Genomic DNA, 10339 nt, shown 5'->3' with positions numbered 1-10339 from the left:
AGACAGAGAGTGAAAAGTAATCCGATCATTGCTGCTGTTTAGACAGAGAGACGGTGAGATCTAATGTTCTGATCTCTTATCTGTTCAGTAGTAAAAGAGGCCCCATGTGTGACCTGAGTGGACGTTTTAGAGCTGTGAGCTGTTTTGATTGGTCTGATAGTTTTGAGGAAATATCACGTGGCGACTGCTTTTTCAGACCAGAAATAGTTTACCAGCTGAGGGAAACAGCTTTGCTATTTAAAGAATGAAATTGAGGTTAAAGAGAATGAAGCAGAAAAGCCTTTTCTCATTTGAGTCTGTGGTGGTTTTGCATCTGATGAGAATTCAGATCTGAAGGTCAGATTTTTGGGCCGATGCTGCATGAAATGTGCCTTAATGTGACTAAAACATTCATGCACAATATGCCTAAATGTGCTGTTCAGTTTACTAAGACTGCAGGACAGAAACTGCATATTTTCTCATCCACTAACTGCTCACTTGTGAGGCTCAGGGATTAAAATGCACAGTGAAGTAAAGGAGCCGTCAACAAGAGAAAATGAAGGTTCAGTTGTGAAGAGAGAGCAGTGATAATAAATCATTTTCCCAACATAAACATTCTACAGGGATGTAATTCTACTGTAAAGTCTGTGCTGTAATAGATTTTGGCATTAGACAATGTAAGGCTACTGCTAAAGACTACAGTCATAGACGAGGCAGATCTGTGACTTATTTTAGAGATTTTGGTTTCTTAAAGGCACAGTATACGATTCTGGAGAACAACTGTTGATATTTGAGCAAAACTAATACACCTCTCCCTTCAGTCCTCCTTCAGAAGCTCCACTCCTTAAATCCATGGACATGCATTGTTAAGGTTAAGAACCCTGAGCTGCCATATTAGTTTTTTTTAGATCTTTGTGGTCATAAAACCATCACAAACTTTGCAAGGACAAATACCATGATATGGGGCAGTCATGTCCTGGAGGTTAGGGAACCGGCCTTCGATCCCCAGAGCTGACAGTACATGACTGTGGTGTCCCTGAGCAAGGCACCTAACCCCTAACTGCTCCAGGCAAGTGTACTCACTGCCCTCTAGTGTGTGTGCTCACTAGTGTGTATGTGGTGTTTAAATTCACGGATGGGTTAAATGCAGAGGTGAAATTTTCTCGTTGTGGAAATAATAAGGGTCATTCAATCTTAATCTTAACATTAGACTGAGCAACACAGCAGTAATAGAATTTTAGCCAGATTTGGGCTTAACAAGCTCTTGCCACAATTGCTGCTGCAAAGTTAGCCAGTTAATATCAAACTTTAGCAAATGGAACCAAACAATTCTGGCCTATTGGTTCTGTGAAATAGCAAAAGTAACTTAGTTACCCACCTGTGAAGCAGAAACGGAGCAACCTCGTCATCCTTGTTATGCCTTTTAACCGATGTCAGATTTATTTGCCAGCTTCCTGTTCAAATTTTCCCATCCCACTTAAGTGATGTAGCAGTTACATTACAGTGTCTCAGCTTCTTGTTCAGCAGTGCAGAGACATCAGAAGGTTGACGAGGCTGAAGTTGGCTTCCTATTCGCATTTTCCAGTTTCACCTTAAATCATGCAGCAATTCCATTCTGGCACCTGAATGTAACTGAAGCAACAGTTAATATACTGATTTTTGTCTTATCTTTTTCCACGTTCAAGGCCTTTTTTCAGCAGGAGTTATATTTCACTCTCCCAAAAAAAAGATGAAACGGTCACTGGGACTCTTCCTGTCACTAGAATGGTTTTCTAAGTTGTGATGACTCCACACAGCCCACCTCATCTCCAAGCTTTTCATTTTATTGTTCTATTTTGAAACATTCGCTCATTATGTTATTATTATGTACTTTTTACCTGGAAAAAACTACACTGTATTGCCGAAAGTATTCACTCACCCATTCAAATCATTCAATTCATTCAATGTTCCAATCACTGCCATGGCCACAGGTGTATAAAACCAAACACTTAGGCATGCAGACTGCTTCTACAAACATTGTAGTCCAGTCATGTAGTCCAAAATCCAATCATGAAATTTCCTCACTGCTAAATATTTCAGTCAATTCTCAGTGTTATTATACCACAGTGGAAGCGATTGGGAACGACAGCAACTCAGCCACGAAGTGGTAGACCATGTAAAATGACAGAGTGGGGTCAGCGGATGCTGAGGTGCATAGTGCGCAGAGTCACTTTCTGCAGAGTCAATCGCTACAGACCTCCAAACTTCATCTGGCCTTCAGATCAGCTCAAGAACAGTGTAGAGAGCTTCATGGAATGGGCTTCCATGGCCAAGCAGCTGCATCCAAGCCTTACATCACCAAGCGCAACACAAAGTGTTAAAATTCAGTGGTGTAAAATGCTGCCACTGGACTCTAGAGCAGTGGAGACGTGTTCTCTGGAGTGATGAATGATGCTTCTCCGTCTGGCAATCCGATGGATGAGTCTGGGTTTGGCGGTTGCCAGGAGAATGGTACTTGTCTGACTGCATTGTGCCAAGTATAAAGTTTGGTGGAGGGGGGATTATGGTGTGGGGTTGTTTTTTGAGGAGTTGGGCTCGGCCCATTAGTTCCAGTGAAAGGAACTCTTAATGCTTCAGCAGACCAGGAGATTTTGGACAATTTCATTTGTGGGAACAGTTTTGGGATGGCCCCTTCCTGTTCCAACATGACTGTGGACAGTCTGTGGACAAAAAATAAAGACATGGATGAGCGTGTTTGGTGTGAAAGAACTTGACTGACCACAACCTGGTAGAAAACCTTTGGGATAAATTCGAGTGGAGGCCTTCTTGACCAACATCAGCGTTTGACCACACAAATGCGCTTCTGGAAGAATGGTCAAAAATTCCCGTAAATACACTCCTAAACCTTTTGGAAAGTAGGGAAGAGTTGAAGCTGTTAAAGCTGCAAAAGGTGGCCCGACATCATATTAAACCCTATGGATTAAGAATGGGATGCCACTCAATGTCGTATATGTGTGAAGGCATACGAGCAAATACTTTCAGAAATGTAATGTATTTAAGGCACACAACTGGACCTTCAACCACTGTTGTATCTTTCAGGGTACTTTAACATTGTTTTTACCTTTATGAATGAAAAGTGTTCCTGTACAGAACCTTTATTTCTGACAGTGTTGGAAGGTCACTTTCACTTTCAGCGCTTCATAGTGCACACTTGCACACACCATGCAAAGTATATTGTGGGGAGGGCCAGTGTATTCTCAGGGCAGGACTAACATGCATGCATGGCCAGACCAGCTATGTAATCAACAACAGATAAACTGTGATTTCTTTCTGTGCTCAGGACGACATTACGCCAGTATATCATTACATAGGAAGTAGTTATTTGCTGCTATATTAATGCTTAAAATGTCATATATAGAACATTTATTTGCAGATTAAAATGCATGCTGCTTTTGTCGAGCAAAACAAGTCATGTATTAGCAGAGTAATACACATTGTCTATCTATGTCTCATTTTTAATATGTAATTCATGAAGACATATATGACTAATAAAAAAATCAACACTGACTAGTTCAGAAGAACCGTGCTGAGTAGAATGGTGTTTCTCAGCCTTTTTAAGTCACCACCACCATTTTCATTCCTAAAATGCACCATAGCTCTTCACATTTTTTCTTTGTGGGGGATGTGGACTTTATTTCTGAAAGAATGTCTCTGTAGGAAACACTTTGCACTACATTGCTAGCTCTGCTTCCACTCAAGGGCTCAAGGCAAGGGCTTTATCTCATGATAGAGAAAGAAAATAAGGAAAAGGTGTTTGCATATAAAAAGGTCTTTACATATTACATATGAGTTTTGTGAAGTTAACTGCTGCACACTGTGCCAGTGACTTATACTCAAGTCTTTTCTCACATAAGACTAATGATTTTTAACAAAATAATACAAAATCCATAATTAATTATGTACAAAATTATTACATTTCAGATGAATAAAGTTAGATGTTAATCCAAGCCATAATAGAAAATTGTAATATAATAGAAATGTCAAGAACAGGTTGTATGGCGTTGTTCCTTGTAGTACTTAATTTACAGGCAACTATAAGGACATGAACCACTTAAAGTACAAAAACACTGGATTTCCATCCAATAAGACATCCATGGTAACAACAATATTATTTGCTAAATGGCGATGCTATAAACTGGTTGAACAGGACTTTTATTGTGAAATGCAATTCCATGAGACTAAACCATGCAAGACTGATGGATTTACACTGAGCGAGCAAGCCACCTGGACAGAGTCTCTTATTCTTGTGCCATATCCTCATGATGAAAATAGCATTGGGATGAGGTTTGCAGAGATTTGAAAACTTCAGGGATGACGGACTTGCAAAAAAAAACCTATATATGTAAAACAGTCTTAAAATCAACATGCCAGCTGTCTGTGCCCACCTTAAATACAGCTGTGTCTGATCCTGAAACTGTTGTTAGGGCATGTCATTAGAGGTGCTTTTCAGAAAAATGTGTACTGCTTGGGCAGTATTTTAGCCTGTCAATGAGAAATCCTTTGTAGTAATATTAGCTATATTAGCCTTAAGTTACCAACTATGTCTGCACACATTTTTAACATGCTCTTCTTTTAACATGGACAACTAAAGTTTGTAACAGACAGTCACGTATTATTGTACAATGGTCAAAAAAGAGATGAAGCGATGATTCTAAAGAACAGTTCTTGATTGCATGACACCGCCAAACATAGGCTTCACCCTGACAGTGACCACCCCTCACACACGAAACACCCCCATATAACCCACTCCCTGATGCAAAATATAGAACACGTACACATATCTCTTAACTAGTAACCAACACAGAAACAACATAAACAGTACCTTTTAGAACTGGGGTGTGTGCCTCCTATGAACCTGTTCCCTGCATGCCAGCTCTGGTTGGCTGTGCACATGGTGGCTGTCGGTACAGTATTTCCTTACTTTGTTTTTTTGCAGTTTTAAAGTTTCTGTTTAAATATTCATAGTCTAGTAGACTACAGTTGAGTGCTTGCTGTGTGAGCCAATGACATCTCAATGCCCAGTGTAACCCATTCAGATCCACATTAGTGTTCCAGAGTACAGGGATGATCTTGCTGTTATGTTGATGATAGATCATGTGTTTACTATGTTTATAATTACTCTTTACTAAACATTTCTGATTCGTTGCAATGCCCACTGCTTCTGAAGAAAAATACAACGTTACTAAAGCAGTTTAATATTTTGCATGGTCAGTTTTCACTTTGGGATGGCTGGCAATATTTATCGGGACAGTTCTGAAAAAATGCAGATTGAAGTCTGGAGCAAAATCAACATTTACTGGACATCAGGCTTTTGCAGTGTGATTTTGGGCCCTGCCTGGATGCTGCACTGTTGACTTGTGCCTGACTGACATTGTCTTAGTGCCTGACTGACATTGTCTCAGACTAAAAATTATTTGCTTTTAATACACACTCAGTGCTACTGTCATTCATAAACGACCACTGACATTCATGGTTACATAATGCAATACAATATTCTACCATCAATGTTAACGTAATACATCTGCTTTTATAGCTCTACTAAATACATCACATCATGCATTTTACAAAAACATAACGCATCCCTCAGTGATTCACTTTATGAATATATATACTTGTGTAATCAGCTGGTCTCCGTTTTCAAACAGCACAGGCTCTTTCTCCTTTATTTCTGAAGAATTAACCTTATTTTCTCTTTGTGATGATCATATCACAAACAATCATATGATTGTTTTTGTACTGAATTCATTTTAACCCCCTCTGTCTGTCTGTGTGAACATATTCTCATTTCAGAACTGCTTTTATTTATAAATGCAATTTTATTTTATTTTTTGAATGAATTTATGAATAAGTAAATAGAAAAAATATACAATAAAAAACAAACAAAAAAGCTGCACTGTATTATATTTTCTTACATGATTAGTTGGTTTGACCGACTTGACTTTATTGACTTTTATTTGAAAGATAAAGTGAAATGATTGTTCTGTAAATGAAGGTGATGACAATCAATTGAGATGATTTTAAACATAATAAAACAGAAAATGTTCTTGGTTACATTGACTATCGTACTTTAACCCCTGAATAAATATCTTGACTCTGCTTGACTCTCGGTGCTCTGGAAGGAGGTTTCTGTGCAAAATTCACAGTCGCATAGTTCAAGACATCCGTATCTTCTTCAACCTGACACAGAACAAGAGACATGACAAACCAGCAGAGCTCAGAATAGAAGTAGCATGAAATAGCCAATAGTGTAACATACTGTACATTCTGATACTGGAGTTTTTATAAATGAAGAATCGATGTATGTAACATTCACATTTTACCTCATGTTTGGGGCTTCCTGGGCGACCACTGATAGAACCTTTTAGAAAAAAAGTAATTTTGTATATATTTAATTATTTGTTTATTTATTATTGTAATTATTTATTTTCTTGCATATATTCTACTGTTTAAAAGTCAAAGACACCTGAAGAAACTATCTAGACACCTACTAAATTGCACCGTAAGTACTGATTGGCTCGAAATACAGTAGTATGATAAAAATGCAAAACTTTAACACAGTAAGTAGTGATTTTATGTTTGTCTGTGTTTTCATGAATCATTCCAAAACCTCTCATTGAGGAGACCAGTACTATTCATAGTCAATCTTCCTGGTTGAATTATAACAGGACTGCTGGTGGTGGAATTTACTAAATCTATGTTTCCACAGCTTGGAAAATTGAGGGAAATGTTTTTATTTTTTTCCAGAAATTCCTTTATTGAAAATAAAAATGACATTATTTTAGTTGTTTATTTTATTTATTTGTTTGTTTTGCATTTATTCACGTTTGCTTATCTTGTATAGTTTTTATGCTGTGTGATAATTTCATAATAATGTTTTTACAATCTCAGAAAATGCTTTTAAACAATTTACATAGGTTTGTACGACTTTTGCACAGGACACAATTTAGCATCAAATACTACAAATATCAAAATAAAATAACAAAAGACAATATAAATCTGAAAGCTGACCTTTTTGTTTTTTCTGATATAACAGTGTACCCAGAAGCATCATCACAATAAGAGATGTCATATTGGATATTGTCAAGACAACAATAATCCAGGTGTTGCTTTCTGAAAACAAATGGAGTTAATTGCAGAGTCTTTAAACTACTTGAAATGTAAATTTTCAGTGAAGTTAACTTACAGACGTTTTATTTACCTTTTCCATTAGATTCACCGTCATCTCCACATGCAGCCACAGCACAGTAGTGAATTCCAGCATCAGAGAGGCTAAAGTTTCTCTTGGGGAGATTGTGGATGCAGCTCTGTGTAGGAGATTCAGTCTCAGAGCTTTTCTCACACTCATCACTGGTGTGTGGATGAATGCAGATGATTCCTGGATGAGATTCTCCTGATTCATTTCTGAACCAGTACACACTGTGCTCTCCTGAACAGGTTGAAACAGGGTGAAGAGTAAAGAGAAATAAAGCTTGTATCAGTGAACAGCACAAAACAACAATAACAACAATTACAGTGAATGTAGTTACCTGCAAACAGCAAAATGGTTCCAGATAGAAACTCTAAAGTAGCTAATTGTCCTTTTCCACAGAAATATATTCCTTTATCTTCATCTTTGACTCCATTAATGCTGAGATCAAACGTCTTGTCGTCCACAGTGAAGCGGCTGTTCTCAAATGCTCGACTAAATCTGTGTTTTCTATCTGTTTTAAATTCTTGAGGTGAGTTTGCTTTGTTCCCAACTTTTCTCACAATATACTGCGGCAGCATTCCTAAACTCTGTTTATACCAAACTAAATCGCCTTTGGCTACTTTTTGGTGACATTTTACTGTCACACCATCTCCCAGCCTCACTGTTTGTCTTTGAAGATCAGTGATGTTGGACGTTTTCACTGAAAAAAAACAGAACAAAACAAAACGACTTTCAAAGACTAGAAAATGGCTGAAATAAACCAGTTATTTACTGTTGTAGGTGTTGTTGATTTTCTGTTTATGTGCTCAATGTAACATATTGGGAAGAAAGAAAGCATAAAATGTGGTTTGTGCAAAAATGATGGCACATTAAATAGTTTGTCTTTTTTTTATTCCAGTGTGCTAAATAGTCTATACATTTGTTCAGTGTAGAAGATTTGGTTTTCACTTAAAATATCAAGTTAAATGTCAGTGGTAATTTGTATGTTTAAGCTTTTGCATACGACTGTACATGTAGCAGCTTGATAACGTGTTAGTGATATAAAGATATTAAACATTCAAAACATCACTTACCAGTTACAAAGAGACAGAGAATCAACAGCAGTCCAGACATTGTTCCTGTTTAGACAGAGAGGCAGTGCAATCTGCTGATCTCTTGTCTGGACATTAGTAAAAGAGGCCTAACATGTGACCTAAATGGACATCATAGAGCTGTGAGTCGTTTCGATTGGTCTGTTAGTTTTGAGGAAATAATATTGTTTCATACCAAAAAAAAAAAAAAGTCGATGGAAACAGCTTTGCTATTTATAGAATGAAACTGAGGTTAAAGAGAATGAAGCAGAAAAGCCTTTTCTTATTTGAGTCTGTGATGATTCTGCATGATTAATGTTGTTTTTTTAATAAACATTACAGTTCAGATCTGAGGGCCAGATGTACAAACAAGTGGAGGCACAGCATTCACTCGAAATATACCTGACTTTAACATTCACTTAAGACTGAAGCTCATTACATAAACTGCATGTTTCCTGCATAGATCAGGACCTAAAACGCACAGTGAAGTAATGAAGCCATCAGCAAGAGAAAATGACTATCCAGTGATTAAGAGAGTGTAGTATTAACAAATTGTTTTCCTCACATAAACATTAGCAAACTTCTAACATGGTTGGTCTTCTCATGTACGTACATCTGTTCCTGAGAATATAAACAGTTATTCTGACGTTAAACATTCTTTCAGCACATGTTCATCTGTGTAGATCCTCATGTCTATTTACAGCTGCTTTTAAAAAGGTAGAGGGTCTGAAACTGGTGCAAAACACCAAAACACTCAGTTCCTAATGACTAAACCATTCTTTAAAAGGTTAAAGGGGAACATACGGATGACAATACTCTGTCAGTTAGATTTTGTTCTTTATAATGTTTATGGCTAAAACCTGACTTTAATTGTATTTTTTTTTCTTTGAGTAATTTACTCAAAAGTCATAGTAATGGAGTTTTACCCCTGGCAGAGGGCTCAGTGTATTGAGTTGTGTTGTAATGGAGCATCTTTTGTTTGTGCTTTTACCAGACTTATGGCATTGATACATTATCATATTTAGTGAACCTCTACAACAAACCATGCAGAGACCTTTAGAATTCATCAGGAGCATGTGACACCAAATTATAGAGGGATCCCCACTAAATATGATTTACCTGTCTGTAGTTTTTTTATTATTCTATAAAGTCATGCTTGTATCTCAGTGATAAGTTGGTAAAGGTTGGAAATTGTCAGTCACTTTTTTTTTCCTTCACCATGTTCAGTCTATGCAGCAAAAATGTCCTAACACATTGGTTTATTCAGATGTCAATTAATTTGAACACATATTACTGAAGATTTCTTGCACAGAAAATGTGATTTTCAGGACAGTGAAAACATGATACTTTTATTCTCCCTTCTGTTTGACAACTTTTGCAGGCGCCATGAAATCACTGACAGTCATTGCTGTCTGTGGTGTTGGCATGGCAACAACCAAGGAAACAGAGCAATTGTGTCCCATCAAATACAAGATTTTCACAGATTTTAAAAGATTTATTTTGTCTTCTGCTGGACAGAGTCAGAGTCTCCAAAAACAGCTCAAATTGGTTCAAATGAGTCACAGACATCCAAACAAAATGCGAAAGCTGCTGAATGAGGCAGTGAAACCCAACATGGAAAGTAGGTCTCTTCACTGCTTGCCCTGTTACTATTACTGTCTGTACTTTTGTTGACCTTGAAGATATTATGGTCCTCTGTTTGTTTTTGTTGTGGCATGAATATCAAGACAATAAAAAAAAACAACATATATATATATATATATATATATATACACACACACGCACACACATACACAAACACACACACACACTATATTTCCAAAAATATTCATTTGCCTTCACATGCATATGAACTTGAGTGACATCCCATTCATAATCCATAGGGTTTAATATAATGTTAGCTCACCCTTTGCAGCTATAACAGCTTTAACTCTTTTGGGAAGGCTTTCAACAAGGGTTAGGAGTGTGTTTATGGGAATTTTTGACCATTCTTCCAGAAGTGCATTTGTGAGGTCAGACACTGATGTTAGACGAGAAGGCCTGGCTCTCAGTCTAGACTCTA

The 10339-nt window shown here is 37.3% G+C and overlaps 2 protein-coding genes across 2 annotated transcripts in view; both read right to left on the bottom strand.

The window, feature by feature from the left end:
• The window catches only part of LOC108411028, a 3222-nt gene extending 3038 nt beyond the window's left edge, over positions 1-184 (bottom strand). Inside the window, exon 1 of the mRNA XM_037534305.1 lies at positions 1-184. This exon is cut by the window's left edge and continues 11 nt beyond it. Coding sequence (XP_037390202.1) covers positions 1-29 — 29 coding nt within the window. The 5' untranslated portion in view covers positions 30-184.
• A 5726-nt stretch (positions 185-5910) lies between these two features.
• Positions 5911-8406, bottom strand: LOC108411027. The gene is made up of 6 exons (XM_017682392.2): positions 8281-8406; positions 7545-7907; positions 7217-7444; positions 7027-7128; positions 6339-6376; positions 5911-6195 (listed from the first exon to the last, which is right to left on the bottom strand). The coding sequence occupies exons 1-6, from the start codon at positions 8318-8320 to the stop codon at positions 6076-6078; spliced, it is 891 nt and encodes a 296-aa protein (XP_017537881.1). The 5' UTR covers positions 8321-8406; the 3' UTR covers positions 5911-6075.
• Positions 8407-10339: the final 1933 nt, after the last annotated feature.

This window comes from Pygocentrus nattereri, chromosome 2 (genome assembly GCF_015220715.1).
Source record: "Pygocentrus nattereri isolate fPygNat1 chromosome 2, fPygNat1.pri, whole genome shotgun sequence".
Lineage (NCBI taxonomy): Eukaryota > Metazoa > Chordata > Actinopteri > Characiformes > Serrasalmidae > Pygocentrus > Pygocentrus nattereri.
This window is presented reverse-complemented; position numbering and strand designations above follow the sequence as displayed.

What these genes read in the sequence shown, in the direction of transcription:
- LOC108411027 (XM_017682392.2), bottom strand. Translation starts at nt 8,320, where the DNA reads ATGTCTGGACTGCTGTTGATTCTCTGTCTCTTTGTAACTG. An exon ending in TCTCTGTCTCTTTGTAACTG is followed by an intron (nt 7,908 to 8,280) that starts GTAAGTGATGTT and finishes GTTTTTTTTCAG; the next exon opens with TGAAAACGTCCAACATCACT. An exon ending in CGGTGAATCTAATGGAAAAG is followed by an intron (nt 7,129 to 7,216) that starts GTAAATAAAACG and finishes ATTTGTTTTCAG; the next exon opens with AAAGCAACACCTGGATTATT.